This window comes from Eptesicus fuscus, chromosome 10 (genome assembly GCF_027574615.1).
Source record: "Eptesicus fuscus isolate TK198812 chromosome 10, DD_ASM_mEF_20220401, whole genome shotgun sequence".
Lineage (NCBI taxonomy): Eukaryota > Metazoa > Chordata > Mammalia > Chiroptera > Vespertilionidae > Eptesicus > Eptesicus fuscus.
This window is the reverse complement of record NC_072482.1, coordinates 9,539,152-9,567,085: the sequence shown is the minus strand read 5'-3', so window position 1 is coordinate 9,567,085 and position 27,934 is coordinate 9,539,152. Positions and strand designations below refer to the sequence as shown.

At 48.3% G+C, this 27,934-nt stretch overlaps 1 protein-coding gene across 1 annotated transcript in view; it reads left to right on the top strand.

Annotated features, from left to right (window-relative positions):
- Positions 1-27,934, top strand: part of KIF6 (kinesin family member 6) — a 389,490-nt gene that overhangs the window by 199,601 nt on the left and 161,955 nt on the right. The window contains exons 12-13 of the mRNA XM_028161152.2: positions 718-856; positions 6,463-6,678. Of these exons, the coding sequence (XP_028016953.2) occupies positions 718-856; positions 6,463-6,678 (355 nt within the window). The remainder of the gene's footprint in view (positions 1-717; positions 857-6,462; positions 6,679-27,934) is intronic.

Here is a 27,934-nt window from a genome sequence, read left to right as displayed (position 1 = left end):
AGCCACATGGATGACCTTCGAACCAAAGCTGTGCTTGTCACTGAATTACTGCAGAGCTTGTCTCTTACTTTCGAGGGAACAAGCTCAGGCCATAGACTTCTAATTCTTTCGCCAGGAATCCCTACCTTCACCACGGAATAGCTCCATGTTCAAAAACCATTTATTTTCAAGCTATATCCAGAGAATGGTACCTTTAATGTTTTCCAGCAGTTTGGATTTATCCATATAAGTCCTCAGTCTTTTTCTGCCTTAGGTTTACCTTTGGTGATGGTGCAAGGGAGTATCATTATCCTTTACATCCACCTCACTTATAATTTGACATACTTCTGTAAGATAACGCACATTTGTTGTGAATCTGTTGTGAGGCATAGAAAAGGCAAGAATAAGTCAGTCATGGAGAAGACAGATATGTAAGGAATAATTGCCGTACATGGAAAGTGTCATTTTAAAAAGTGGTCTGGGATTATGAAGTTCAAGAGTAGATCATGTTGGAGCAGGAACTTCCCAGTTTAGGGAAGAAGAGGTCAGATAGCAGAGGGGAAAGAGGAGGGAGGATGGAGAGAGGGAAGACATGGCAAGCGAAGGAAACTGCATGGCACAGACAGGAGGCAGGAAGGGACGTGCACGCTGGCATGTGTCATTGTGAGAAAGGTGGGAGTCTTAAAGAAACACACTTGGACTAGAGATATGGACACTAGCTCTTATCTCATCTTCCAGAAACTATTGACAGACAAGAAGGGTGATGGAATGAACACAATGTCCTCTGAAATCAAAGACCAGGACTGCCAGGAGCCACTGAAAGAGGAAGAATATAAAAAACTACGAGATATTCTACAGCAGAGAGATAATGAAATCAGTATCCTTTCTGAAGCAGTAAGAAACATTCCCTCTATAGGCCTGAGCAGGGAGAGGGGACACATCACCTGGCGCCCCACCCACCTGCTTCCAATACATGTTAGTGTTTTCTATTTTGAAGTAAGATGTCATTTTTAATTGCTTTTCCTTTTTGGTTCTTTGATTGAGTGGTATTTTCAACTCTGACTTCTAATTCACTGATTTGATCCTCAGCTTCCCCTAATCTGCTGTGTATTCTTTCCAATGTGTTCTTTATTTGTATTATGTCATTCTTTATCTCAGACTGTTCTTTTTTCATAGTTATATCTTTTTTCATGCTGTTGAGCATTTTTACCATCATTACTCTGAACTCTGATTCTGCTTCACATTTATCTCTTCTTCTGGAGAATTCTCTAGTTCTTTCATTTGGGGGTGGTTTGTTCCCTTGTCTCCTCATTTTGGCTTTCAGTTTGGGTTTTTGACTATGTATTAGGTAGATCTACATCTCTCAATCTCTAATTCAGGACAGTGTTAAAGGCTGTTTCTGACTAAGTGGATCAGGCATAGACTCAACGCCTCCAGAGACTGCCTCTGCCTACAAACTCATAGGACTCCCCAGGCAATTGTCCTCAGGTGTGGCGAGAGTTTTTTCAATAGGGTGGGGCAGTTGCTTCTACCTGGAGGCTAATTGTTATCAGGGCAAGGTGTTTTCCAACAGGGTGTGTCGACTGTCTTCGCCCCAGGCAAGGCAGATGTCTATGTGGAAAAGATGTCCTCCACTGTGTGAGAGAATGACTCAGCCCAGGAAACTTGGGGTGTCTGCCTTCTGAGCTCTAGCCCCCGAATCCCCAGTCCTGGGTTCTGCTCTCACAGCTCCAGTCCACTTCACTCTCCCTCTGCAAGAGCACAAGGTGGGTGGCTCCACAGGGAATTTAGTGCATTGGCCCTTAAAGAGGGTGCCTGAATTTCCACCATCTCTCCCTGGCAGACAACACCTCACTGCTTTTCACAGCTAGATGTTTTGTGGGTACCCTCCTCAGTTTTGGTGCTCTCTGCTGGGGGCCCAGCTTGGGGGTTAGATCCCAGAGTTCTCAGTGGCATCCCCCAACCCCCTAGCTGAGATATCTCTCTGGGACTTCAGCTGCTGTCTATGGGCGCGGGCCAGCCTTTTCACACCTCTGCCCCTCCTACACTCTATGCGGTCTCCACTTTCGGTCCTCGGGTATCAGGGTTCTCTCCTTCGAGTTTTCCATTGATTATTCAGGAAGTTTTTCTGTATTTTAGTTGTAATTCCAGTTCGTTTCTGGGAGCATGTCCATGCAGCATCCACTTACTTTGCTGCCATTTTTAATCTCTCTAAATACTCCTACCAACTTCTTAATCCCCTTCTGGGCTGAGGACGGTCTGTGCATCGAGGAGGGATGTCTTTTTTAAAATATATATATTTTTTATCGATTTCAGAGAGGAAGGAAGAGGGAGAGAGAGATAGGCTTCCTCCTTCATGCCCCTCCCCCCCACTGGGGTCAAGCCCGCAACCGGGGCCTGTGCCCTGACCTGGAATTGAGCCTTTGACCTTCTGATTCATAGGTTGATACTCAACCACTGAGCCACTCCAGCCCTTCAGCAAACAAAATGGAGCAACAACTGAAAAATGGAGTTGCTAGAAAAGAAAAATCTTTACTTTGTTTTTAGCCAGATATAATAGTACTGTAATGTTTCAGTTATATATATATATATATATATATATATATATATATATATATATGTATATATATATATACATACATATATATGTGTATATATATATATATAGATAGAGAGAGAGAGAGAGAGAGAGACTAAAAATTTCAGTTTATTGAAAAGTGTGGGCTTTTGTACACCGTCTTTTCACATTAAAATTTAAAAATATTTTTGACTGCTCTGCAGTGCCCTTTCTGTTTCAGTCCTGAGCCAGTAAGCTAACTGGTTATCTTTAGCTAGCTGACCGGACACCGGGCTGACCACAGCCTCACCAGGGCCCAGAATTTGTGGCTTGTGTGTGGGTGAAACTGAAATGATGGCTGAAGCATGACAAATGGAATTTCGCTTATGAAGAGCGGAGATTGATTTAAATGTAACTTTTCATTTAAAGGCCAGATCTACTGCTTTGGGTTCCACTTACAGATGTTCCCAAATTTGGAAGCGAGAGTCTGTGAGTGTTCAAGACAGCAGTCCCAGAGCCCGGGAGGCGGTGTGTTTAGGTGCTGACCGTGGTGGCCGCCGGGGAGTGGCCTCCAGGGACAGCGAGGTGGCTACTGCAAGAGCCCCTGTTGGTGGAGGGAGACCTCAGGTCTCCCCATGTCCTTGGTGTTGTTTCCTATTTTATCTTTCAAGCTTCTAATGAAAGATTCGACATTTTTGCAGACTTTAAACATACATAAGACATGATTTTGGTCAGTTCTTTATGAACAGGTATTTTGGTTCATGTTTGAAAAATTACTAAAAGGCATTTTAGCTTCAGCTATCGTGCAAAATGCATAAAAATAACCTACACATGAAGGGAGTCAGTAACAAAGAGGTAAAAGAAAGAAAGAAAAGCGCATGTGCCAGAAACAGGAGGTAGGCACGCTGCCTGATTAAGTTCAGCCTCTCGTTTTAGTTGAGAATTAGCAGACCCTGTATGTCTGATTCAAATGAGCGCTAGCTGCTTCATCGCCAGCCAGCAGCCGAGGCTCCCTGTGAGGGACACTCCCACACAGGCCCCTGTCGGCCACAGGCAGTGTCACCCTGCATTCCTCTCCCCGCCCTCCCCACTCCCCCCAGGACGTCCCAGCCTAGACCCCGGTGCTGGCCCAGCCCCAGCTGAGCTCCGCTGCTTTTCCTGGCCTTGGTCCTGATTGAGGATCTTCTCCCCTAAATACTCCTACCAGCTTCCTAATCCCCTTCTGGGCTGAGGACTGTGTGCATGGAGGAGGGATGAAACGGGTGTGACAGGAGGGAGCAGTCTAGGCTGGTGTGCGTTTATTTAAGAAGAGAGTGAGAGAGCCACATGGCATCTCCCTTCTCCACTGTGGGTCATGGGGTCACACAAGATCCCTTCCTGACTGCCAGGCACATGAGCAGGGTCCCCTCCCTCTGAGACTCATTCAAAATGATGGTGGGCAGGAGGCCTGGGGAAAGGAACACTGAGCTCAAAGCTCGCACCCAGACTCACTCCTAGCTCTCCAGGCACTGGCTCCACACCGTTCTGGGGAGGAGCGGCCTGCCCTGCCGGCCCACGTGCAGAGCAGAGCCAGGCTCCCTGGGGGTGGCAGGGCGCTGGGCGGTGTGACAGACCAGACCCACATGCGACTCAGAAGGGAAAGAGCGGCCAGATCCACCGGGAAAGGCTCCTGAGATCTCATCATTTTTCACAGTTGGGTTGGAGGGTATTTTCATACATTTTTTTGTAGAACCAAGAAGGCCAAGACTGTGACAGGAATAAGAGAGACACGACTTAGCAGGGGGGAAAAGTGCTAATACTCGAGGTCAGCAAGAGACAGCAATGCGACCAAAATGAGTGGACGGCGCCGAGTGTCGGTCTTGGAGAGAGAGTGAAAATGATGTCATTTAGTGTCGCTATCAGTTTGAACACCCCTTCTGAAGCCCCTTCAGAAAACGTAAGGGGGGTCCCCTGGTCCCCGCACAGCGCTGGGCAGGAAGGAAGGCCCACGTTAAACAGAGAGGGAAGGGGAAGGCGGCGGGAGAGATGAGAAGACGGTAGCTTTGTATTGTGAGCTTTAGCAAATGGGAACCAAAACACGCGGTTGCAGTCTTCCAGGGCCTCCCACGAAACTCGGGATTCCGCTCAGACCGCCTCCCCCAGACCATGAGGCCTTGGTGATCGGCCGGCCACCCTGACTTCGCTCCTCACGCCCCTGCCGCCGTCAGGCTGCAGTCACAGGGACCTTGTTGTTGTTCTAACACAGGTGTTTCAGCAGCGCTGTGCCAGGGGCCTCTCCTGTGCATCGCGGGAGGGTGAACAGCACGGCTGGCCTCTGCCCACCAGAGCTCAGTAACAGCACCTACCCCCCCTCCGGTATGACAACCGAAAGTGTCCCCTGGGTGGCACAGTGGCCCCTGCTGGGAGCCACTGCCACGCCGTTTCTCCTCAGGGTGTTAGCCTCGGCCATTCCCTCTGCAGAGGCCCCTTCCTGTGCCCGGTTCTGCTGGCCATTCAGATCTCAGCGTAGACACGTCCCTCTCAGAAAGGGTGGCGCCCAGTGCAGAGCAGCCACTCCGGTGATCTTGGCCTTTTTAAAATAAGCGCTTTCACTCTCTCACATGTGTGAGCGCATGTGTCTATGCATGCATGCGTGTGTGTGAGCCGCCTTCCCCAGCAGGACGTCTGCTTCAGGAGAGGCTGCCTTGGTGTCATATATTCCCGGCCCTGGACACAGCCTGACACACAGCTCATGCTCTAGTGAGGGTCGCTGGGCGGGGAATGGAAGCACGTTGCCCCTGCAGGGCGCGAACCCGCCGGGTGTCTGCTGCTGCTGCCGACACACCGAGTCTGGGAGGCCCGGCGGAGCCCGGTTCCTCTCCGGCGGGCCAGTGTCAGGCACACAGGGGTGTGAGCCCCTTTGGTGGGTACAGGTTTTTTTGAGGCAAAGACTAGGAGCCACATGGGGATTGTAAGAGAAAAACTGATGATCCTTCCAGAAATGGAAAAGTTGGGAGTCAAAGCGGAGGAGAAGATGGAGGGCAAATGACTTCCGTGTTACTCGCCCAAGAATAAGTGTAACCGGACGCTCCCTCTCCTCTCTGAGAGTCAGTCTTCTCTCCTGCACAGCTCACATTCTCTCAAACTCTTGCATGAATGAAGCCGCTTCCAGGGCTGGCGAAGTTCTTGAATTGGTCTTACTGCTCCTGCAGTCAGAGCTCCGACATTCTCAAGAGGGATTATAGCTTCTCCTGGAGAAGTGACAAGAATCCCCTAGAGTTCTGGTCACGCTGAGCCCGGCAGAACAGTGAGGTGGGGTAGAATGCAATGATTTTCTCTTACCGTCAGTACCCATAATATATCTAAATACCAATGCACTTTAAAATGACTATTTAAACTAATAAGTTACCTCTTTCCAGTTCAATTTCAGACCCAAAATTATGTATTTTAAGCAAAGTGACTTTAAAGCCCACGTGAAGGTATTTTAACGAAGCCTGGAGGTGCTCTGGGCACCAGGATTGATCTGGCCGATCCCCAGCAGGGCGGGTTCTGGGTTCTCTCTCGACACTCCTGAGCGGCCTCCTGGGTCAACTCTAATTTGCTGACTGATATGTACCTAGAGCCATTGCCTGCTGCCTCTCCGTGTTCACGCTATTTTTATAAACATTTCATAGAAACGGTCAGGCTGCATTGGTTTACACGCAGAGCATGCTCCCGAGCTCTGGGTTGGCTATCTCTGCCTACGATGGCACCACATTGGAAGACCAGTAGCCTCCCAGCGTCCATGGCGCCACCTGTGACTCCAGGAGACTGAAGACTTCCTCTAGTCCGTCTTCACCACGTGGGAAATAGTGAATATTATTGGGAATATCAATCTCATTTGAAACATTCATGTTTCGACCATTATAATCTAGCATGAGTCATGAAATCCTTAAGTCACGCCTCAGATATTCTGGTCAATATGTTAAAGAAGGAAAAGAAGAAAGTTCAGGATGCCCTCCACGGATCTGGCACGGATAGAAACGAATCTAGACGCACACAGAGCTCCCCCCTCCCCCCAGGGAACCCGGAGGGTCCAAGGATATTGCCGCCCTCAGCTCCCACACAGGCCCAAGATTCCTCCACTTTTGGGCACAGATCCAATTTACTCCACAGAAAAACAGGTCAGTGATGTTTACTTATAAATATAGATTATAGAACCTTACATAGAATATCATAAATTATACATCAATATAACAAGTAGAAATAATGTAAGCAATTATCAATTTATCATTTCATTCATTGTAATTCTCATTTTTATTATTACTGATGTTTGTTGAGGTTCTGTAGTGGTAACAACAGCTACAAAAGACCCCATATAAAGTGTATCCACCCTCAAAAACAATTCCAGCATTCCTCCTTCTCCATTGTGGAATTCAGGAGAGCATCCTTTGGTGTTGAATGTGCAAGCCTGAAAGCTCTATCAATTCATTTTTTTAATTTTTATTGTAACTATCAAATAAATGAAATCTCAGTTTCCAAAACTGATGGCTGAATTGAAACAAACAATGTCTGAACTGTCACAGGGTTGAGAGGCAGGCATCGCTAGGTCCGGGCCACAGTAGAAAAGTTAACTTTGGAGACAGGAACCAAGACTTCCCCCTGACACAGGAGGGAAGGATAAGGACAGACGCTGCATTGCTGAGGTGATGTCGCAGAGCTTAGTCCTAAATCCGAAGGAGCTGTCTGCAGCAAAATAACTTAACGACATCATCAGAGTCTGCCATCACAGGCTCTAAGCAGCATTTTCACAGTGTTGCACGACCCAGGGGCTCCGCCATCGGCAGCTTTTGACCAGTGCCTCAGTGTCACAGCCACTGAGCCACCAGAAGCCCTGGTTGGTGTGTGTACTTTCCTTTTCTATTAGACCAGCCGCGTGCGATGTCCAGGAATATGGCTGATGCCTTTCTCTGGAACATGTGGAAGAATCTGAAGTATGGAATGTACTAGAACAAAGGTTTAAATGCTTCCCTTTTGACAACATCAGTTGACATTTTCTGTGTAAATATTTTCTGTGTAAATGTTTGTTGGGATGGTGCCCTGACATGCAAGGTTTCCTAAAGGAATTGGCTTAGGAATAATTCGAGCCTGGTCTCACTCAGAAAGAGATTTTTTTCACTTATAAAGACAAAATTGAGAAGCCTGGGTATATAGATTGCGATATTATATCCCTTTATCTCCTTTTAAATTAAATTTATTGGAGTAACATTGGTTCATAACATACATAGTTTTCAGGGATGCAGGGTTATAATTTGACACCTGTGTACTCTACCATGTGCTCCCACCTGAAGTCTAGGTTCCTGCTGTTACCATATATTAGAACCCTTTTACATTTTAATTTCAAGTCTTCTTCCTCTGAATATTTTTTTAGCAAAACTGTAGGATAAATTCAAAGTCATAGGAGACCAAAAATGCTGTTTTAGCATTTATCGTGGTGGCTGTGGAGAGGGAGAGGCGTTACTCCTGTCCTCTGTGATGGGTGACAGCGGGCTGGAAAAGTAAGTGGCCCTCTGGGTGGGTGAATTTATCCATTCATTTACCTACTAGAGGCCCAGTGCACGATTATCCATCCATTCACCTACTAGAGGCCCAGTGCACGATTATCCATTCATTCACCTACTAGAGGCCCAGTGCACAATTATCCGTTCATTCACCTACTAGAGGCCCAGTGCATGAATTCGTGCACTGGTGGAGTCCAGACAGCCTGTGCCTGATGGGGGCCATCGGGAATGGGATGGCTGGGTAAGGGACCGTGTCTGGTTGGCCAGCCGGCCCCACCCCCGATTGGGGTCAGGGTGCCCACTCAGGGGTGGGGCCAGCCAGGGGGAGGGGCCGTGGGCATTCCAGTTGTTCTACTGTTCGGTCAATTTCCATATTACCCTTTTATTATATAGCATTTGTTTATTCCTTTATTCCTTCAACACCTATTTATTGAGTACACACTTTGTTTGAGGTATTGTGCTAATTATTATTATTATAACTAAAGTATACATAGCCCTTGTATGTATCAGGGGCTATTCAAAGTTCTCTACCTGAATTAACTTGCTTAACCCTTACCTAAGTTCTTGCTTTACCCCATATTAAAAACGAGGACGCACATGGACAGTCTCTGACCTCAGAGCCCCTTGAGCAATTAGCTACAAAGCACGCCTCTCTCTTACTGAGGGAGCACACTCCGGGGACCCCGGCTCAAGTTAACCCCAGAAAGATCCAAAAGGGGCGTGGGGTGGGAGTGTGGGGAAGGAATGTTGCAAGCAGAACAATCACTTGGGTAGCTTTCAGGGCCTTTGTGGGAGAAAGGAGCGTTTGAGGAAGCGAAAGGCCAGGATGGTTGGGATTGCGGAGTGAGAGGCTGAGAAGAACAGATTGGCAGAGGACATGAAGTTTGCACATGCAATTAGAAGGCCGTTACCTTAGTCCAGAGTGAAGGATGGGATGAAGAGAGAGAGGTGGGGGATCAGAAGCCTTTAGGAGGTGGAGTAAAAGGGCCTGGTGCCTTTATAAAGGACTAGAGGCCCAGTGCATGATTTAATCATGCACCTGGTGCACCAGCTGGCTGTCTGTCTGCTGGTGCACCAGGCCTTTAGAAAGCCTCCAGCGCAGCCATGGCGCAGACGCTGAGCAGACACTGAGCTCAGCGTCCTGCTGGCCCAGTCAGCTACCCCGGCCACCCTGAGTCCCACCCCCTGCGACTCCCGCTGGCCCAATCGTGGGCGTAGCGGAGTGATGGTAATTTACATATTACCATTTTATTATGTAGGATATGTGAGTGTCTGGGGGTGGTAGGGTGAGATTGGCCCCCTGGTGTTTATGTGGCTGGGGAGGCTCTCCATGGAGGTAGAGAAGAGTGCCTCCCCAGCGCTGCAGCCAAGAGGCACTGTTGCCATAGGAACATAATCTTGGTGTGTCTCCCGTCGACATGAAAGGTCCCAATGAGTTCCCACATCAGAACCCCAGGCTCATGAGGGAAGGAACTCTGTCTACTGGCCTTTTCCAAAGGCATACACCATGTGCCCTGCAGACATGGCCTCGCTGCCCAGCCCCTCGCCGTGTGCGCCAGACCCTCTCTATTTCTGTTTTCTCTTGCCCACACCATCTCTCGTCTCATAATTCTTTGTCCCCACAGCAGCTCATAATCTCTCTCCTAACTCATAATTACAGTCAACTCTCAGTCACTCTTTCCCTCTCTTGATACTGCTATCGAGAAAGACTATAGTTTTGTTTGGAGAATGAGTTAAGTTTACTTGAGTAGAAAATCACTGAAAAAATAATGGAAATTGTTTGTAAAGTCCAAGTACAAATGAGGTAAAAGAGTTTTGGCACAAAGCCTTGCAGTTGAAAGGGCTTTTGAGTTGTTTTCACTGTCACTGGATACAGTTCTAGCAATAACTTTGAGGAGGAGCAGGCTCACAAATGGGTTGATAATGATCTAAGCAGTGGAGGAGGGACTGCTGGGGGATTGATTTTATTTTTTGGCAAAACTACAGGTAGGATGAAAATTGCTGTGGATGAGCCCATGCTGTGCAAGGCAACAGGTAATGGGATAGCTTGTGGCAATGTTTAAGGTCCTCGGAGCTGGTTCGGCTTTTATTATCGCATTATTTTATACAAGCAGCTTGTGTACTCTAAACCAAATTCAAAAATGCATTAGCACGCTGTTTGGAAAGTATTTCTGCCTTATGTAGGGGTTGTCCATTTCCATTTACCATCCCCGGACTGTCTTTAATGTGGAAAGCAAGTAAATTTGGCCATCTTGTACTCTGAGACCTTGTGAAGTTGTCTCCCCTTTTTGATGACCCCCTTTTTCCACTTACCCCCACTTTAAGCTGAAAATGACTCCTTTCAAGCTTCTCCTGTTGAAAGAACATGAAACCGAATTCATGGTTCACTGGAGAATCAAAGCCACTGGGCTGCCGCAGAGGAGGAGGGGCGAGGCGCTGGGGCTCTTGTTGTTGTTTTGGGGGTTAAATGTCTGTTTTGGTTTTATTGAAATAATAGGAGGGGTTGTTCAGCCTTGCAGTTTGAAAGAGTCATATTGTTCTCTTTAAAATAGCAGGAGTTTTATAGTTTGTTTGGGTGGGAGTTCTTTGTTTGGGTTGGTTTTTTCTTTTTTAGTTTTTTTGTTGTTGTTTTGGTTTGGGTTGGGTTTGTTTGGATTTTTTTTTCCTCCTGTTTCAGTTCTCTGACTGTAAGCTCCAAATAGTCACCTGGAGCCCTCAGTATTCTGCAGCCCCTCCTCGCCCTTCCACTCTTTGAGGTGGTAACAGAGCCCACTCATCACAGGTGATGTCACTGGCATTTTAAAAGGTGAATTGACAGCCAAAGCCAGGGCTCCAGGCTGGTTTCTCTTACTCCAGGAGTGTGTGTTCACTCTCCAGGGTGTTCAGGAAGGCCCAAGGGCACCGCTGCAGGGGGTTCCGAGGTGAACTGAGAAATGCTCTCTGCTCTGGACCCTCACACTTGAGTAAAGGAGGCTGGCCCCTACCCAAAGAGAAGAAGATAAAGTAGCAAGTACTATAGCAGGGACTAGAAGCAGTGCTGTGGGGAGTCAGCGGAGAAGAGAGGAATGTCAATAAGCAGATCAAGAAAAGCATTCCAGAGCCAGGAACATGGAAGTTAGGTCTCAAAAGACTGGTAGGACTGGGGACTCAAAGATGGAGGGGAGAAGGGTCTAAACATCCTAGGTTTAAAGAATATTATGAACAAAGGTTTGGGAACAGGACACGGAAAAACGTGTAGAGTTGGCAGGGATATTAGTTTAGCTGAGGCCTTGGAGATATACAGGAAGTCAGGAGAAATAAGGCTACAAAAATGAGGGGGGCATTGTTAGAATGGTCGCTTCAGGGAAGGGGAGTTGAGGCATAGACAATGCTTCGTACTGTTGCAATTGCCTGCATGTCTTTATTGGATAAGTAGGGACACATTATGAAAACCCGTGAATGCCAGTCCAGGGAATTTTCTTCATTTGGTTGCAAGGAAACCAGAGAAGCAGAACGGGCCTGGCGATGGCTGTGCTCTGGGAGTGTTTCTGGAAGAAATCCTCTGGGTACATTGGAGACGAGTACCTGGCTCCTGGAGACTTGAGCAAATGGCTTAGGAAATACCATAACAGTCCAAGTTGGGAACGATGGAAACAGAAGAGGCGAGGAGCCCAGAGCAGTTCCCGAGGCATAAAGGGCGGCTCCCTTTCTCCTTCTTCCTGGCTGTGGGTTCTCCTGGCGCTGAGGGTGCAGCTGCGCCCAGAGAGCGGGCGCGGGGCTCTCGGATGCTGTTTCGGACCAGGAGCCAGCTCCTTGGGTTTGGTTACTCTTGCTCAAAGGATGGCTCTCTAGACCAGAGCTACTGCTAGAAAGGCTTAATATGCCCAACCCTCCACTAAGGTGTAAAGAAGAGCTCAAAGAGAACTTGATGGAGACAAAACTCACCCATAAAACAACCAGATGAAAAGAAGGAAGATTACAGTTTCTGAGATCCTTCTCAGCTTGCTTTGTGTTAGGCCCCAGGCCCAATTGCCCACCTCCTGCATTTCAAAGCTCTCATGATCCATGCCACCCTCCTATTTGGAACTGACCACACTTTCATCTTTGCATTTTCCCGTAAGCGCAGTTCAGGAGAGTCAGTAAACGGATCGCTGCCTCCTCTGCAGCTCTGTGGCCAGTCTCACGTCTGAAGAGCACAGTACTGTAACAGGAAGAATCGTATTGTGGGATAATGCCATATTTCTTACCTTGTCCTGAAGTTTAGGATGAAAGGCTACATTTTTATTTAGTTACGTCCATAAAGTAGATTGGATATTGTTTGCACAGGCAGATTAAATCGGCAAATAGGAGTGATATCCTCAAACCTCCTTTCAAACATAGCTGGGAGAGGCACTCCACGCAGGTCTGGCCGAGCACCCTTACCAAACAATTAGGGAAGGCCAGCTGCCCAAAGCCACTCATTTGCATGGCGCAGAACAGCGAAGGAGGCTGGGAATGGGATAGAGGGTCATGAATATGAACGCTGGGTCGGAACGCAGGCAACTTTGTTTCATTAAACATGGCATTCACACATTAATTCTTCAGGTGATTATTTTTAACTCGGGTTTCATGTTCTCCTGTGAAGGTAGGTAGGGCTCCCTAAGAAGCACAGCCTGACATAATGTTTATGAGGAAGGGCCCGGGGCCACACCTGTGGAGTGGGAGCAGCAGTTGGCAGAGGGAGAAGCTGAGCTGTGCTGTGGCTGAGAGAGCTCCAGGCTCTGGGGCCGAGCGGGCCTTTCAGAATCCTCCGCTTGAGGCCAGGGGACAGGGCCTCTCTCCCTCGTGACCATCAGTCATTGGATGTGGGCCTCCCCTGGCAGGAGGCATGGCTCTCAATGAGGCCGTTTTTTCAGCTGAGAAAACTAAGTAGGGTTGACAACTGAGGACTTTCTGTTAATGTGCCCCAGCAGTTGGAGGAATGAGTGTTTCATTATTTTCTCCTTAAATTTTATTTGTCTCACCTCTTCCACTGGCCTGTGGTCATCACCAATCTGTTCTCTGTGTCCATTAGCTTGGTTTTTGTTTTTTTAGAATCCACATATGAGAGCGATTGTATGATATTTATCTTTCTCTTTCTGACTTATTTCACTTAGCATAATGCCCTCAAGGTCCATCCATGTTGTTACAAATGGCAAGATTTCATTCTTTGTCATGGCTGAGTAATATCCCATTGTGTCTGTGTGTCTGTGTTTGTATCACAATTTCTTTACCCATTTGTCCTTCAATGGGCACTCAGGTTATCTCCATATCTCGGTTATTATTATAAGTAATGCTGTAATGAACAGGGGATGCATATATCTTTCTGAGTCAGTGTTTGTTTTCATTGGATAAAAACCTAGAAGTGGAATTGCTGGATCATTAGGCAGTTCTAGTTTCCATTTCTTGAGGAACCTGCTTCTCCTGCTTTCCACGGTAGCTGCACTGTTACATTCCCACCAACAGTGCACAGGGTTTCCTTTTTCTCATCCTCACCAACACTTCTTATTTCTTCTCTTTTTAAATAATAGCCATTCTGATAGAGGTGAGGTGATATTGCGTTGTGATTTTGATTTGCATTTCCCGGATGACTAATAATGTTGAGCATCTTTTCATGTATCTGTTGGCCATCTGTATATTTTCTTTGGAAAATGTCTATTCAGATCTGCTCATTTTTAAATTGGATTATTTGGATTTTTGTTATTGAGTTGTACAAGTACTTTACTTATTTTGGATATTAGCACTTCAGGTATATGATTTGAAAACATTTTTTCTCACTCAGTAGGCTGCCTTTTCACTTCATTGATGGTTTTCTTTGCTTTTTAGTTTGATGCAGTCCCACTTGTTTATTTTTGCTTTTGTTGCTTTTGCTTTTGGTGTTAGATTCAATAAATCATCGCCAAGACCTATGTCTTGGAGCTTACTGCTTACATTTTCTTCTAGGAGTTTTATTATTTCAGATCTTATGTTCAAGTCTTTAATTCATTCTGAGTTAGTTTTTTTGAATGGTGTAAAATAGTAGTTGAGTTTTATTTATTCTTATGTGGATGCCCAGTTTTACTAACTCCATTTATTGAAATACTATCTTTCCCCCATTGTATATGCTTGGCTCCTTTGTTGTAAGTTAATTGACCACATAGGCATGGATTTATTTGGGAGCTCTCAATTCTGTTCCACTGATCTATATATCTATTTTTAATGCCAGTGCATTGATGTTTGTAATATAGTTTGACATCAGGGGATGGGATGCCTCCAGATTTGTTCTTTTTCTTCAAGATTGCTTTGGCTACTTGGGTTTTTTTCTGGTTCCATAAAAAAAATTTCAGGATTATTCTATTTATTTGAAAAATGCATTAGAATATCTTTCCATTTATCTGTGTCTTCTTCAATTTCTTTTACTAATATTTTATAGAAATACTAGGGGCCTGGTGCATGAAGATTCATGCACGGGGGGTGGGTCCCTCAGCCCGACCTGCACCCTCTTCAATCTGGGAGCCCTCAGGGGAGCCCTCTCCAATCCAGGAGTTTCCATCTGTCTTTGCAATCATATGAGAGAATTGTCTGAGACCCCAACCCAGTTTGGTTTGGTGCTCACAGAATAATAGAGGTCTTTTTTTATTTTCTTTGCTCCATTGGTGGAGATTTCCTAGAAGTTGCAGGATATCTTCCCTTTAATTTTTCCTCAACACAGTGACTTTACTTATGTCTCTCACCTTTGCTTTCCTTCCACCCCCAACCCGCAACAGTAACTTGCTCCAGGCTCACTTTGCTCTAGTGTCTAGGAGATCCCGCAACGCATCTGCCACCAGAACTATGATTCCCAGCATTCCTGGTGATCCCTGTGCTCTGGGCTTTAGCTTCCGGTCCAAGGCTGCCACCAGAACAATGATTCCCAGAATTCCTGGTGCTCCCTGCACTCTTGGTTTCCGCTTCTGGTCCAGGGGCTGCACAAACCAAGAGGACTGCGAACTCCAGCCACCCCCAGGTTGGGCTGACAGGACTGGACACTCCAGTGGCATCCCTGGGACCCCAGCCGCTTGGCGCCAGCGCGTGCATGTGCTGGCCTCAGGCTCAAAGTGGACGGGGTCCTGGGGATGCCCGCCATGTCACCCCCAGCTACACAGAGGGCAGGTGGGCATCCCACCCTCCCCCAAGCCACTCGGTGCCTGCACGCATGCGTGCTGACCACAGGCCTGCTATCTTTGTCAGGTTAATTTGCATACTCACTCCTGATTGGCTGTGGGTGTTGTGGAGATATGGTCAATTTACATATTTGTCTATTATTAGTATAGATACAGATCTTTCACCTCCTGGGTTACATTTATTTGTAGGTTTGTTTTGTTTTTAAGTTCTTGATTCTTAAAGGGGTATCTAGATGGCACATCACAGAACGTACAATGGCTATTAAGTTTCCCAAAGTATCAATGTAGTCCCAATTTAACTGATTATTTAGCTTTCTAGTCCATAATGCAACTCTATAATAATATTAATATGACTCATAAAGCTGAATAAATATAGGAATTGTGTAAACACTAATTTTAGCATTGTTTTCATGACAAAATATATTCTGCATTCCTACTTGGAATCCCAAAAACACATGCCCTATCCCTCTAGCAGCAGAGACAGCAAAGAAATAGTAGGTAGGTCTCTCTCTCTCTCTCTCTCTCTCTCTCTCTCTCTCTCTCTTTCTCTCTATCACACACACACACACACACACACACACACACACACACACACAGATACATGTGCATACATGGGTACATGCACATATACATGCAGAGTCTTATCCAGACTTGGGCAATAGCACATCACTCTTTCACCAGTTATGTATTTCCACTATAGAACATGTGAAGCTCCGTGCCATTCTAGACAAGGTGCAGAATGTGAGCATTCCGTACCAGCGGCTCTGGGAAAACTGAAGGTCTATCCGTAGCCGCAGGAGCAGAGGCTACTATTGATTCATTTCTTAAGCAGTCACTGAGGTCAAGCTGGTTAGCAGGCATTGTGCTGGGTGTTGTAGATTAAAAGGTGAAGGAGACCCAGGACCTGTTAGAGGGCTTACAATCTGGAGGAATGGTCAACCTTCCCTGGGTAGGTTTAGGAAAATTGAACGGAAGAGGTGGTACTTAAACAAAACCTTCAAAGACTATTCACATTTATGTCTGGGAGAATGAATCTAAGAGGGAGGGAAAGGACAGAGCAGTGCAGCCTGGGAAACTTCTCAAGTAAAAGCACAGAGGTGTGGGGCATAGGGTGTGCTTGTGAGGTTTCAAGCACTTGGTCTGGCGGGATTGCAGGGTTTGTGTGGATACAGTGGTGTTTAGCAAGAGATAAAGCTGAAGGGGGATCAGCTCATGAGAAGCTAAAAAGCCATGCTTTCAAATTTAGAACTGTATTTTCTTGGCAGTGGGGAGCCGTTACAGCTTTGTAACTGGAGAGTAACAGGGTCTGATTTCTGTTAAGGAAAGATCACTGAGAGCAGCGTGCTGAGTAAATCGGAAGCTGGAGGGAAGGCGGGGATGATGTTGTGGTAGCATTTGAGGTAGGAAGTCATAAGGGCTTGAGTCAAACCAGTCACAGTAGGAAGTAGAAAGATGGGAGGTGAGTCAGAGGTTCACGGAGGAAGGAGAACTGATCTGCACTGAGTAGAATGGGGCTGAGATGGACAGTCTACGGTGACTCCCGGTTTCTGAGTGGAAAAGGTGCCATTTACCAAGGCAGGGAATACATGAAGAGCAGCGGGTTTGGAGGGAGAGTTCAATTGTGGTTTGATTATGGGTATGTTGAGAATGAGTATGAGATGGGAGTGTCTAAGGTAATAAATATATAGAGCTTTAGTGCTCAAGGCAAGAAGTTAATTAGAGAGATGAATCGTGGACGTGTAGCCAGGAGAGTGGATAAGGTGGCCCACAGAGATGGGTAGCAAGGATAAAGGGGGGAAAGGACCAACAGGAGAGCATTAGGGTCCCCAGTATTGATGGAGGAGGCTGAAGCAGAAGGACCAGCGAAGGAAAATTAGGAAAGGCAAGAGAGAGGGTCGAGAGAGTGAGATCTCAGAGGCCAGGCAAGAGGTTGCGTGTCCAGGGGGTGCGGTGGCTCACAGCGTCGAATGGTGCAGAGTGGTCAATGGTCAGGCTAGATGAGAACTACAAGTCTGTTGGGTCTGGATGGTAAGTGATGACCGACTTTTGCCAAAACAATTTCAGAGAGTGCGGAGGCAGACGGCGCCCTGGGCCAGGTTGAAGAGTAGGAGGTAAGGAAGTGAGACAGGCAGGAACGGTCACGCAGACAGATCACTGGAGGTGAAGGAACATTGAGGCCAGGCTTGTTAAATGGAGTTTCTCTGTGGATGTTGAAGTCATTTGGGATGTTGGCAACACATGGGGTGGAAAATGAAACTGTGAGCCAGGAGCCCAAGTCTGCTTAGGGTAGCTGGGGGGTTTGTTCCCTGGTTGGACCAACATATTCCGAGTAGCCTTACATTTCAGCGTCGGAAAGCGTGGGTAGCAGGACCAAATGGCACAGATCTCAAAGGAGGAAAACGTTTGGCCTTGGCATCAGAGAGCAGTGATCCTGAAACGGTCTCGGTGAGTCAGAAGGCCAGCACTGTCTCTGCCCTGCTGGCGTTCACGCGGTAGGAGAACGAGCATCCTCCACTTGAGAGGGCTCCAGACGGGGCCGTTTCCCTGGAGGGGAAACAGGTCTCAGTGGCAAGAAAGAGCTGACGGGGGGTGTCCTGCGACAAGATGGAGCCTGTGGGAGGGTGAATTAGCCATGGAATGAGGGGCCCAGAGAGCAGAGCTGGACGGGTTCGCAGGGAGGCCAGCAGTAGAGGAGGGATGGGTGGGATGAGACAGGTAGGGCAAGGGGGGCAAGAACAATATGTGAGGTGACAGTTGCGGGGGGCTTGCATTTTGTGGTTGGGAAAGATGACAGGGATAAAAGTCCTGGTAAGACTGATTATTCTTGTGGCCATGGGCCTGCCTGGTAAGTGGAGCAGGTTAGTCTCAGCACAAGACATGATCTTTATGAAACATCTATCAATTGCTCGGACACCCAAGGCAGAATTTACCACTGTGCACCCACAGCACTAGGCTTAGCTGGTTTTCCACAGGATGCTCCTAAGGATCCCCTTAGGAATGAACTCTCCCTGGATGATGGAGGAAGGGGTGGGGACGATCAGCGGCCTCTGAGGGTTGCACTCCCATGACATCACAGGACATGGGAAGGTTCGGGCAAGCACGCAGCGTGGGGGGGCTGGGGAGGCTTCGGAGCACCCCGCTGGTTGTGTTCCCCACGTGGTGGTGGTGGGAGGCGTGGGCACGCCCCGCATGCTCCCCTCCTGAGGTGTCCTGGTGGTTCCAGCCGGGGCAGCTCCTCCAGGGATGGGGCACCGATTTGGGGGCTGCTCATGCATCAGGGGGAGTAATTGTGTGGCTTTGTAGATATGAGTCATTCCCAAGCCTGATATTTATCAATTTAGTGTTGTATTTCCTGAATCGTAAGCTCCTAAATATGTCCTCCCTGTTCAGCGGTCTCCTTGGAGCCCCCTCTGGAGGTAACAGAGACACTAACGCAAGAGAAATGGAATCGAATCCAGGAGATTTTTTCTGGGCTGTTGTATTTGGGTCAGGCACAGAGCTGAGAATCCTTAAGCCTCCTACCTGACAATGTTAGCTGTTGCTTCACGTCCCATGGCCACAATAGCCAGCCTTCCTCCTGCGATAGAGGCGGTCACTGCACTGAGCTGCATCCCTTGCCTCCACCCCGGAGCATGAGAATTCCATCGGCACTTCCTTTATCAAATACGATCTTCCAAGATTTATAGCAACAAAGATGAACATGGTTTTGTCAGTGTGTTCAGCAGGGAGTGTGTCTTGAAAACATGATAGACGAAACCTGTCTTTGTAGCACAAGACATGATCTTTATGAAACATCTATCAATTGCTCGGACACCCGAGGCAGAATTTAGCACTGTGCACCCACAGCACTAGGCTTAGCTGGTTTCATGTTCTGATCATGTTCTTGATAGTTACTGCAGTCGGTGCACAGGCTGAGGGGGAGGGGGCAGGAGGGACGCGTGAGGTCACCTGGGAAACAATAAGCCTCTCTCTGCTGGGCACCTGTGAGGCTGGGCTTTTATGAGAACCTCAGTCATTGTTTGCCAAGCCCTTCGGCGCCTGTTACTCTGCCTGGCAACCTCCCAGCCAGAACGCGTGGCTGAGAAACGCTGCTGCGCCCCTCCCGCTGCATTTCAGGCTGATCTCTCCTCCTCCCGTCCCCTCACTTCTAGTTCTGCTTCCGGGAATCTGTTCCGTTCTTAGCTCTCGGTTATTCTGCTTCATTTTGATGAGCGGAGGTTTCTCGGGGATCCTCCAGCACCCCATCTTCTGACCATCTCCCGCCGCCTGAGCTGTGCTATGCTGTGCTGAGCACTGTCCTGAAACTCACAGAGGGGGGACGGCTTCTGGCTGCGGCTGCCAGACTTAGAGGCAGAAACCGAGGGCACTTGCTTCCATTTGAACTGAAGCTAAACAACACGTTTCATTTTTTAGTACAAATGGGCCCCTTCGATATTTGGAACATACTTATACTGAAAAGTTATCTGTTATCTACCTGAAATTCAAATTTAACTGGGAAGTCCTGTATCGTCCCTGACAGCACTGGCCCAGGCCTGTGCTTGGTTGGGGTGTTTCCCTGGCGTGGGGGTTCTGTAAGGAACTTTAAGGAACTCTAGCCTTTAAGGAACTTCTCCCAGAAGAGGATAAGGGGGTCTTCTGGGCTCATTAGCATGCGAACTGCTGCAGGGCTCTCTTTTGGGGGGTGGGGGGGAGGTAGAGGGTAAGGAAGATGGAGTTGATATTCATGTTACCACCAAACGCTGAAGCTTTCCTCCTTTGTCCTCCACTGTTCCTTCCTAGACAGTGGACTTCCAGGCTGTGGTCCTGGGCGGGGACAGGGGAGTCACAGGGCATAGTGTTTCTCAAACTGTAGCCTCAGGACGCCTGTCCACGTCGCTCAGGACGCTGTCTGTGAGGACACTGTTTGGGAAGATGTGCTGCACGCGGTTCCCAGTGAACACTTCTTTGCTGCAGGTACAGGTTGCAGGTACCTCCACATCCAGAGATTTATTCTCCAGAGTCACGGTCAGCACCCAGCACTGACTCTAGCCGTGGCCTGAAGCACTTCCTGTCTCCCTGTGGCAGTATCCCCACAGCCCAGGCCTTTGTACCTGGCTACTTTTGGAGATAAGTTTTATGACCAGTACTTTTCTTAATAACGTGGCTTATTCTTTTGGAAATTTTTCAGATGCCCAGATATACTCTGAGCCTGGTGAGTCTCCTCTGCTGACAAACCAAAATAGAACGCGTAAATGCACTGCTTTCTCCCTGAGAGACTCTCCACGCTCACTAGTCACACAATCGGGATGCCCAGGGGTATTATGGAGGCAGCCCGATGGGGAGACTTCCAGCTCAGTTCTGCGCATGGAGCACGTGATGTTGGCATTTACCACGGGGGCTAAATGATGGAAGTCAGCTCCGCACTACACTGAGTTTTCAGGTGGCGGCCCCCTTCTCCAGGCGTGCTGCTGAGATGTGTTTGAATATCTCTCTTTGAGGGTTTCATTTCTCCAGAAATTCAGCACTTACCACTTGGGTGGTTTGAGTGGCATCTCGAAGCATATGAATGGCCTTACCCACAGGGGTTTAACAGGAGTCAGACAGTGGCCCTTCGGGAAGTGTCTTCAAGCTTCATTATCAAGCAGGGACCTAATGGAGGAGGAGCGCCATCTGGGTGTGGAGTGTCTGCGCGGTACCTTTTTCTTTTCCTTGCAGGAGAAATGTACATCAGTGATCACACGCTAATGCCTGACATGCTCTCTTTATAAGAGCGTGGAATCAGCGTTCATATTTCATGCCCTCCGTTGCTCATTCTCCCATGTTACAATTCTCCCATAATAAAATCGCAGTGAGACGTGTCACCTCAATATATTACAGTCCACTGATGTGTCATGAGAAAGAGCAATGGAGCCTTTTTAACTATTTGTCTACAATGCTCATCGCTTAACTCAGATAACAGAGTGACTAACTCATTTCCTCCAATCACAGCAGTGCACATATGTGTGTATGTACATGTACTTCCATGCTCACATCACACACTCACACAGCATGCACACCTAACACACCACACACAACATGCATGTATGCACACACAACACAACACACAGGCACATACACACAACACATACACATAATACACAACACAATGTGCACATGCCACACACTCATATTCACACAACACACAGCACAACACGCACATAACATACCACAAACACTCACACTCAAACAGCACATATAACATACCACACACACAACACAAACACACACATGCACACACATGCATGCACGCACACACACACACAAAATACCACACACACCAACCCTTTTGTTTTTTGTGCTTTTCTAGCGCAGCCTGCCCTGTTCCAGTCTTCCTAGTCTGTAGTGAATTAAACAAGTGCCATGCTTGCTGGTCCAGAATTATCTAAACGGCTGATTTACTGACTCATAGGTTAAATTTCCATTTCTTTCCATCCATTAAGTCCAGCAGCGACTGGGTCGCTATCCTCCAGCATTTCTCTGGCCCTTTATGATCTCAGTGAATTCCTTTGACCCACTTTATTCTGTGAACGCAGCGGGATCAGAGCGGCCTTTGGTCGGTGTGAGATCATGGAAAGCGATGCTCTCCTAATGGGGGCTTTGTGCTTCTCTCACCGAGGTGCAGGGCCGTGTTTGATCGGGTCCTACAGGGAGAGGATTCACCGGCCCTGCTCTCTCCCACACCACCAAGGCCTGTGGACTGAGTAGGTTAGCTTGGATGTACCAGAGATGGGATCCTTAAAGCAGAAGTAGAAACCTAGCTGGTTACTGTATTCATTTCATAACTTAGTTGCTCATTACCCCTTCCTTCTACTGTAGTTACATGTGCCGTGTGAAATAACCAATTCTTGCCTATTAGCAAACAGAACCCACAGGGCCTCATTATCCTCACACTCACCGCTTTGGTGGTGAATTAACCATTTTCATGGAATAGTTGTGTCTGACAGAAGGTTGACTCTGGGTTTAAAACCCCGTCTCTTACCCGGTGCAGGCAGATGACAGTGCTGTAGGCGGTGTCTGAGGTATCCAGGGAGAAGGACTCTCTTCCTTCTGTGCCGCTCACTGTCAGCACCAGATCTGCCCACCGCTAAGGTGCAAGATGGCCAGCCCCTGCGGAGGCCGAAATTCTCCATATAACGCTCTCTGCTCTCCACCCCTTCCTGGTGCTACATAAATAACCTTCTGGGCACCCGGGGTGTTCTGCCTAAAATATCCTCCTTCTCCCTGAGGCTCAAAGTTGCCTCCGTTCCAGTTCCACTTGGGTGAGTGAAATATGCTTCATTCCACCTAGTGCACTTCACCTAGTCAACTCCTTTCCCAGCTAAGACAAACAGGGAATTGGAGGGAAGGACCAGGGTGGGGCACTACAGCGATGGAGGCCTCTTTACCAGAAGCCTGGAGCAGACGCACTGCAGTGGGTGAGCAGGCACAGTGGGTGAGCAGGCACAGTGGGAGGGCGGGCACAGTGGGAGAGGAGGCACAGTGAGAGGGCAGGCACAGTGAGAGGGGGAATACAGTGGGAGGGTGGGCACACTGGGAGAGGAGGCACAGTGTGAGAGGGGATACAGTGGGAGGGCGGGCACAGTGGGAGAGGGGGCACAGTGGAGGGGTGGGCACACTGGGAGGGTGGGCACACTGGGAGGGTGGGCACAGTGGGAGGGGGGGCACAGTGGGAGAGGGGGCACAGTGGGAGAGGGGGCACAGTGGGAGAGGGGGCACAGTGGGAGGGTGGGCACACTGGGAGAGGGGGCACAGTGGGAGGGCGGGCACAGTGTGAGAGTGGGCAAAGTGGGAGAGGGAGCATAGTGAGAGGGCAGGCATAGTGGGAGAGGGGGCACAGTGGGAGGGCGGGCACAGTGGGAGGGCGGGCACAGTGGGAGGGCGGGCACAGTGGGAGAGGGGGCACAGTGGGAGAGGGGGCACAGTGGGAGAGGGGGCACAGTGGGAGAGGGGGCACAGTGGGAGGGCGGGCACAGTGGGAGGGCGGGCACAGTGGGAGGGCGGGCACAGTGGGAGAGGGGGCACAGTGGGAGGGTGGGCACAGTGGGAGGGTGGGCACACTGGGAGGGTGGGCACACTGGGAGAGGGGGCACAGTGGGAGAGGGGGCACAGTGGGAGAGGGGGCACAGTGGGAGAGGGGGCACAGTGGGAGGGTGGGCACACTGGGAGAGGGAGCACAGTGGGAGAGGGGGCACAGTGGGAGGGTGGGCACAGTGGGAGAGGGGGCACAGTGGGAGGGCGGGCACAGTGGGAGGGCGGGCACAGTGGGAGGGCGGGCACAGTGGGAGAGGGGGCACAGTGGGAGGGTGGGCACAGTGGGAGGGTGGGCACACTGGGAGGGTGAGCACACTGGGAGAGGGGGCACAGTGGGAGAGGGGGCACAGTGGGAGAGGGGGCACAGTGGGAGAGGGGGCACAGTGGGAGGGTGGGCACAGTGGGAGAGGGGGCACAGTGGGAGGGTGGGCACACTGGGAGAGGGAGCACAGTGGGAGAGGGGGCACAGTGGGAGGGTGGGCACAGTGGGAGAGGGGGCACAGTGGGAGGGTGGGCACACTGGGAGAGGGGGCACAGTGGGAGAGGGGGCACAGTGGGAGAGGGGGCACAGTGGGAGGGTGGGCACACTGGGAGAGGGGGCACAGTGGGAGAGGGGGCACAGTGGGAGGGTGGGCACAGTGGGAGAGGAGGCACAGTGGGAGAGGGGGCACAGTGGGAGGGTGGGCACAGTGGGAGGGTGGGCACAGTGGGAGGGTGGGCACACTGGGAGGGTGGGCACACTGGGAGGGTGGGCACAGTGGGAGAGGGGGCACAGTGGGAGAGGGGGCACAGTGGGAGAGGGGGCACAGTGGGAGGGTGGGCACAGTGGGAGAGGGGGCACAGTGGGAGGGTGGGCACACTGGGAGAGGGAGCACAGTGGGAGAGGGGGCACAGTGGGAGGGTGGGCACAGTGGGAGAGGGGGCACAGTGGGAGGGTGGGCACACTGGGAGAGGGGGCACAGTGGGAGGGTGGGCACAGTGGGAGAGGGGGCACAGTGGGAGGGTGGGCACACTGGGAGGGTGGGCACAGTGGGAGAGGGGGCACAGTGGGAGAGGGGGCACAGTGGGAGGGTGGGCACAGTGGGAGAGGGGGCACAGTGGGAGAGGGGGCACAGTGGGAGAACAAGGAGAATGAGGTTTGCTCTTCAGAAATGCGGCTGCTCTCACCTCTTCTCCTCCAGGGCTCACTACAGTCAGGTACAGTGTCGCCTACTTCCTGCGTAAGTCCTGGATGACAGGAGAGAGCAGGAAAGGGGTAGGACCCCTCAGCTGGCTTCCCAATAACTGACGCGGAAACCTGGGCCATCTGCTCTCAGGACAGAGCCCACACTTGCTGTGCGCAGCGTGTAGGAGGAGTTTTGAGATTATTTTATGTTGCCACTGCACATGGCCCCACTTCCACACAGCCTAGCAAGAAATGATGCCGTGGAATTTTCACTTTTACAAGTAATACTTGCGCAGATTTTCCCTCTAAAATACTAAACCTTACAAATAACATCAAGTTTCCTCTGAGAAACTTCCCCAATCTCCCTATCGCCACCTCCCCAGTTAGAACTGTGTATATGAGATCATTTCTTTGACTATTTCTCTATATACACATACACATGTATACTGTATACTTACATACATATGTATGTGTATATTTGCATACAGATAATATATTATTCAAAATACATAAGTGCTATAAATATTTATTTTATAATATACAGCACATTTACATAGTGTATAATACATAATGTAGTATCCTATATAATAAAAGGCTAATATGCAAATTGTCCCCTTGGGTGTTCAACCGACCAGGAGTTCGACTGCCCACTATGACATGCACTGACCACCAGGGGTTGGCACAGAATGAAGGAAGGCCCCAGCTGGCAGCCGGAAGGCCCCAATCAGTCCTGATCACTGGCCAGGCCTGGGGACCCTACTGTGCACGAAAACCCATGCATGAATTTCATGCACGGAGCCTCTAGTATAATATAATTAAGATATGTGGATAATATGAATGCTTTTATTATGTATAAATACATGTTTTTCTTTATCTGTATCATAAACCCATAGAAGAGATATGACACTACTCTACGTGAATATTATTGTATAAGCTCCAACATTCATGTCTTGCTATTCAGCCAAGTTTAGGTGCCTGCTCTGCACTGGGTCTGTTCCAGGTGCTGGCAGGTGAACTCAGTAAAACAAAGTTCCTGCCATCATGCAAATGCTATCATTCTGGAACATTCTCACTCAATAACATGTCTTGGAGGCTTATCCGTTTGCATACATATGGACCTACCTCAGTCCTTTTAAATGATGCATAAATGTGGTTGTAACCCATGATTTAGACCCATACTGATGGGATTATTGTCATGAACTGACCAGCATCTGGCCTGCTGGATATCTCTCTACAGTTGGCTGGAGAGATATGATGGTGCCTCCTTTATCACTTGCGATGGTTTTGTCAGGTGCATTCTGTGTTGTCAGACCAGAGGCCCAATGCAGAGACGTATGAGAGGGCTGGTAAGGAAAGATTTCTTTTTCTACTTAGGACAAGGCATCAAGGTGTTCATGATAAGAATCAGAATTAGAGTGGGGACATGGAGAGTAGACATGGAAGAGAGTTGTGGGCAAAAGACCTGTGCAGGGATAGCAGCGCCTGGCCCACGCCAACAGGTGGACGTGATCACGCCAGAGAAGCTAGGTGCCAGTTTTTTCTGAGTCCGGATCAGAGATTGGGAAAAGCCTATTTTGGTGTTAAACTCCCATTTTTCATCTTCTAGTATGGTCCCCATTCACGACGTCACCTACTTCTGTTTTTAACCTGTGTTCCTGTCTCCAGACATTTTCAGTCTGAACAAACAGGGTGAGGCTTGTAGAAGAGCCTCAAGTGTAGAATGAAGTGCAGGCCTCGTAACTGAAATACGTTCCTTCCCTCATTCCCATCTGCATGAATTTTATGTATGTTATAGACATAAAAGTGTTTTCATGTAGTTAAAAAATTAATAGGTTTCCTCGTTCTCTCTTTCCGGTTGAGGTTTCGGGGCATGTGTTTTATTATAGACCTGCTTCATCACAGCTTAACATAAGAACATTTTTGGATCCTCCCTGGTTTGTCCACTGTAATCACCAAGGCAAACAGTGCTGCCTTTCCCGCCATTAATCAAGTTTCGATGTTCGAAGTATGTTATGTGATTTTCCATTTTTTTCCATGCTTTCATTTAAACCTGAAAACGATTGAACCAAGTAGTGAGGGAAATCACCCAGTCTTGAGTTTAGATGAGTATTTGGGGGAATTTCACTCAAGTGGTTCCATCAGTGAGATAATCAGATGTGTTTCATCTTTTTTTCTATGTGAATATTATCTATGGCTTCTATCTGTGTTTATTAGCAAGGAAAGCATTGGTGGACTTCATTGAAGTTTTGATGATTTAGTTTCCTTGTATTCCAGGGTGATTCTAAGGAATGCAAAAATTAAATCTTATGCATGTTGTGTTTGTGTAATTAATAGGCATTTAGAGGACGCATTTGCGTATTTCCCCGGCTTTGTTCCCTGCACCAGGAGGTTTCTCTGCTCTCAGCCTCTCCTGTCATTCTCTCTGCCTAAATGCTGATGCCTGATGGAGGTGACTTCACCTGGGTACCGGCAAGGAAAGGACAGCAAGTTGTGCTTCATTTGAGCCATTTAACTTCCCAAAGGAAAGAGAAAAACAGCAACAAAATTTTTAGAAAGAAAAATCTTGCCAACTTTTACATGTTGTGGCCCTAGATCTAGACTAGACAGCCCTTTTGTAAATGCCACTGTTGGGGAGGACCCAGTTTTGGGGGTCCTGAAGCTTATGCAATTTGAGAAGTTCTCTTTAAGAAAAAGAATACAAAATTATTCACTCAAAAGTAAAAATAAAATTAAATATTTATGAAATAATGAGAAAAAAAATAATGGCACATTGTAAATTTTTAAAAAGCTAAAACAAGTAACAGAATCCAGAAAAATACAGTATTTAATTAACACACCTCTATAATACTTTTTCTTTACATTTTTTGCTGCATAATCTTTGCTCAACACTTTCTATAACCATTTTGTAATATCATTTTTCATAGATAGAATAGAAAGATAACTTGATTTTCCTCCTAAACATGATTGGCTGAAACTTGTTTATATTATTGGTAGTTTAGGAAATATTATTTTGGCTTTGCAATTTGTCATCGTTAATGTCATATAAACTGTTAGAATTGTCAAAATTGGGAAAATTCCATCATGTTTCTTTTGCTGTGGGCAATGGGAATGACACCAGGTCTTAGACCGGTTCAGCAACCTCTGTACTTGAGTTTTGGCTAGGAAAGAATTCAGAGCCAAGACTCCAACTATAAGAGAACATCTCTCTATATATAAAAGCCTAAGTGACCAAACGACCAAATGACCGGTTGCTATGATGTGCACTGACCACCAGGGGGCAGATGCTCAATGCAGAAGCTTCCCCCTGGTGGTCAGTGCGCTCCCACAGCCAACATCCCCCTGCTGGCCAACCTCCCTCAGTCCCTCCCCCTGGCCAGCTGGCCCCGATTGGCCCCAATCACCGGCCAGGCCAAGGAACCCCGCCTGTGCACGCATTCGTGCACCGGGCCTTTAGTTTATTTATAAAATCACAAAGGTGGAAGAAGTAATTCATAGAAGAAATGGGCCAAGGAAATGAGTTATAGAG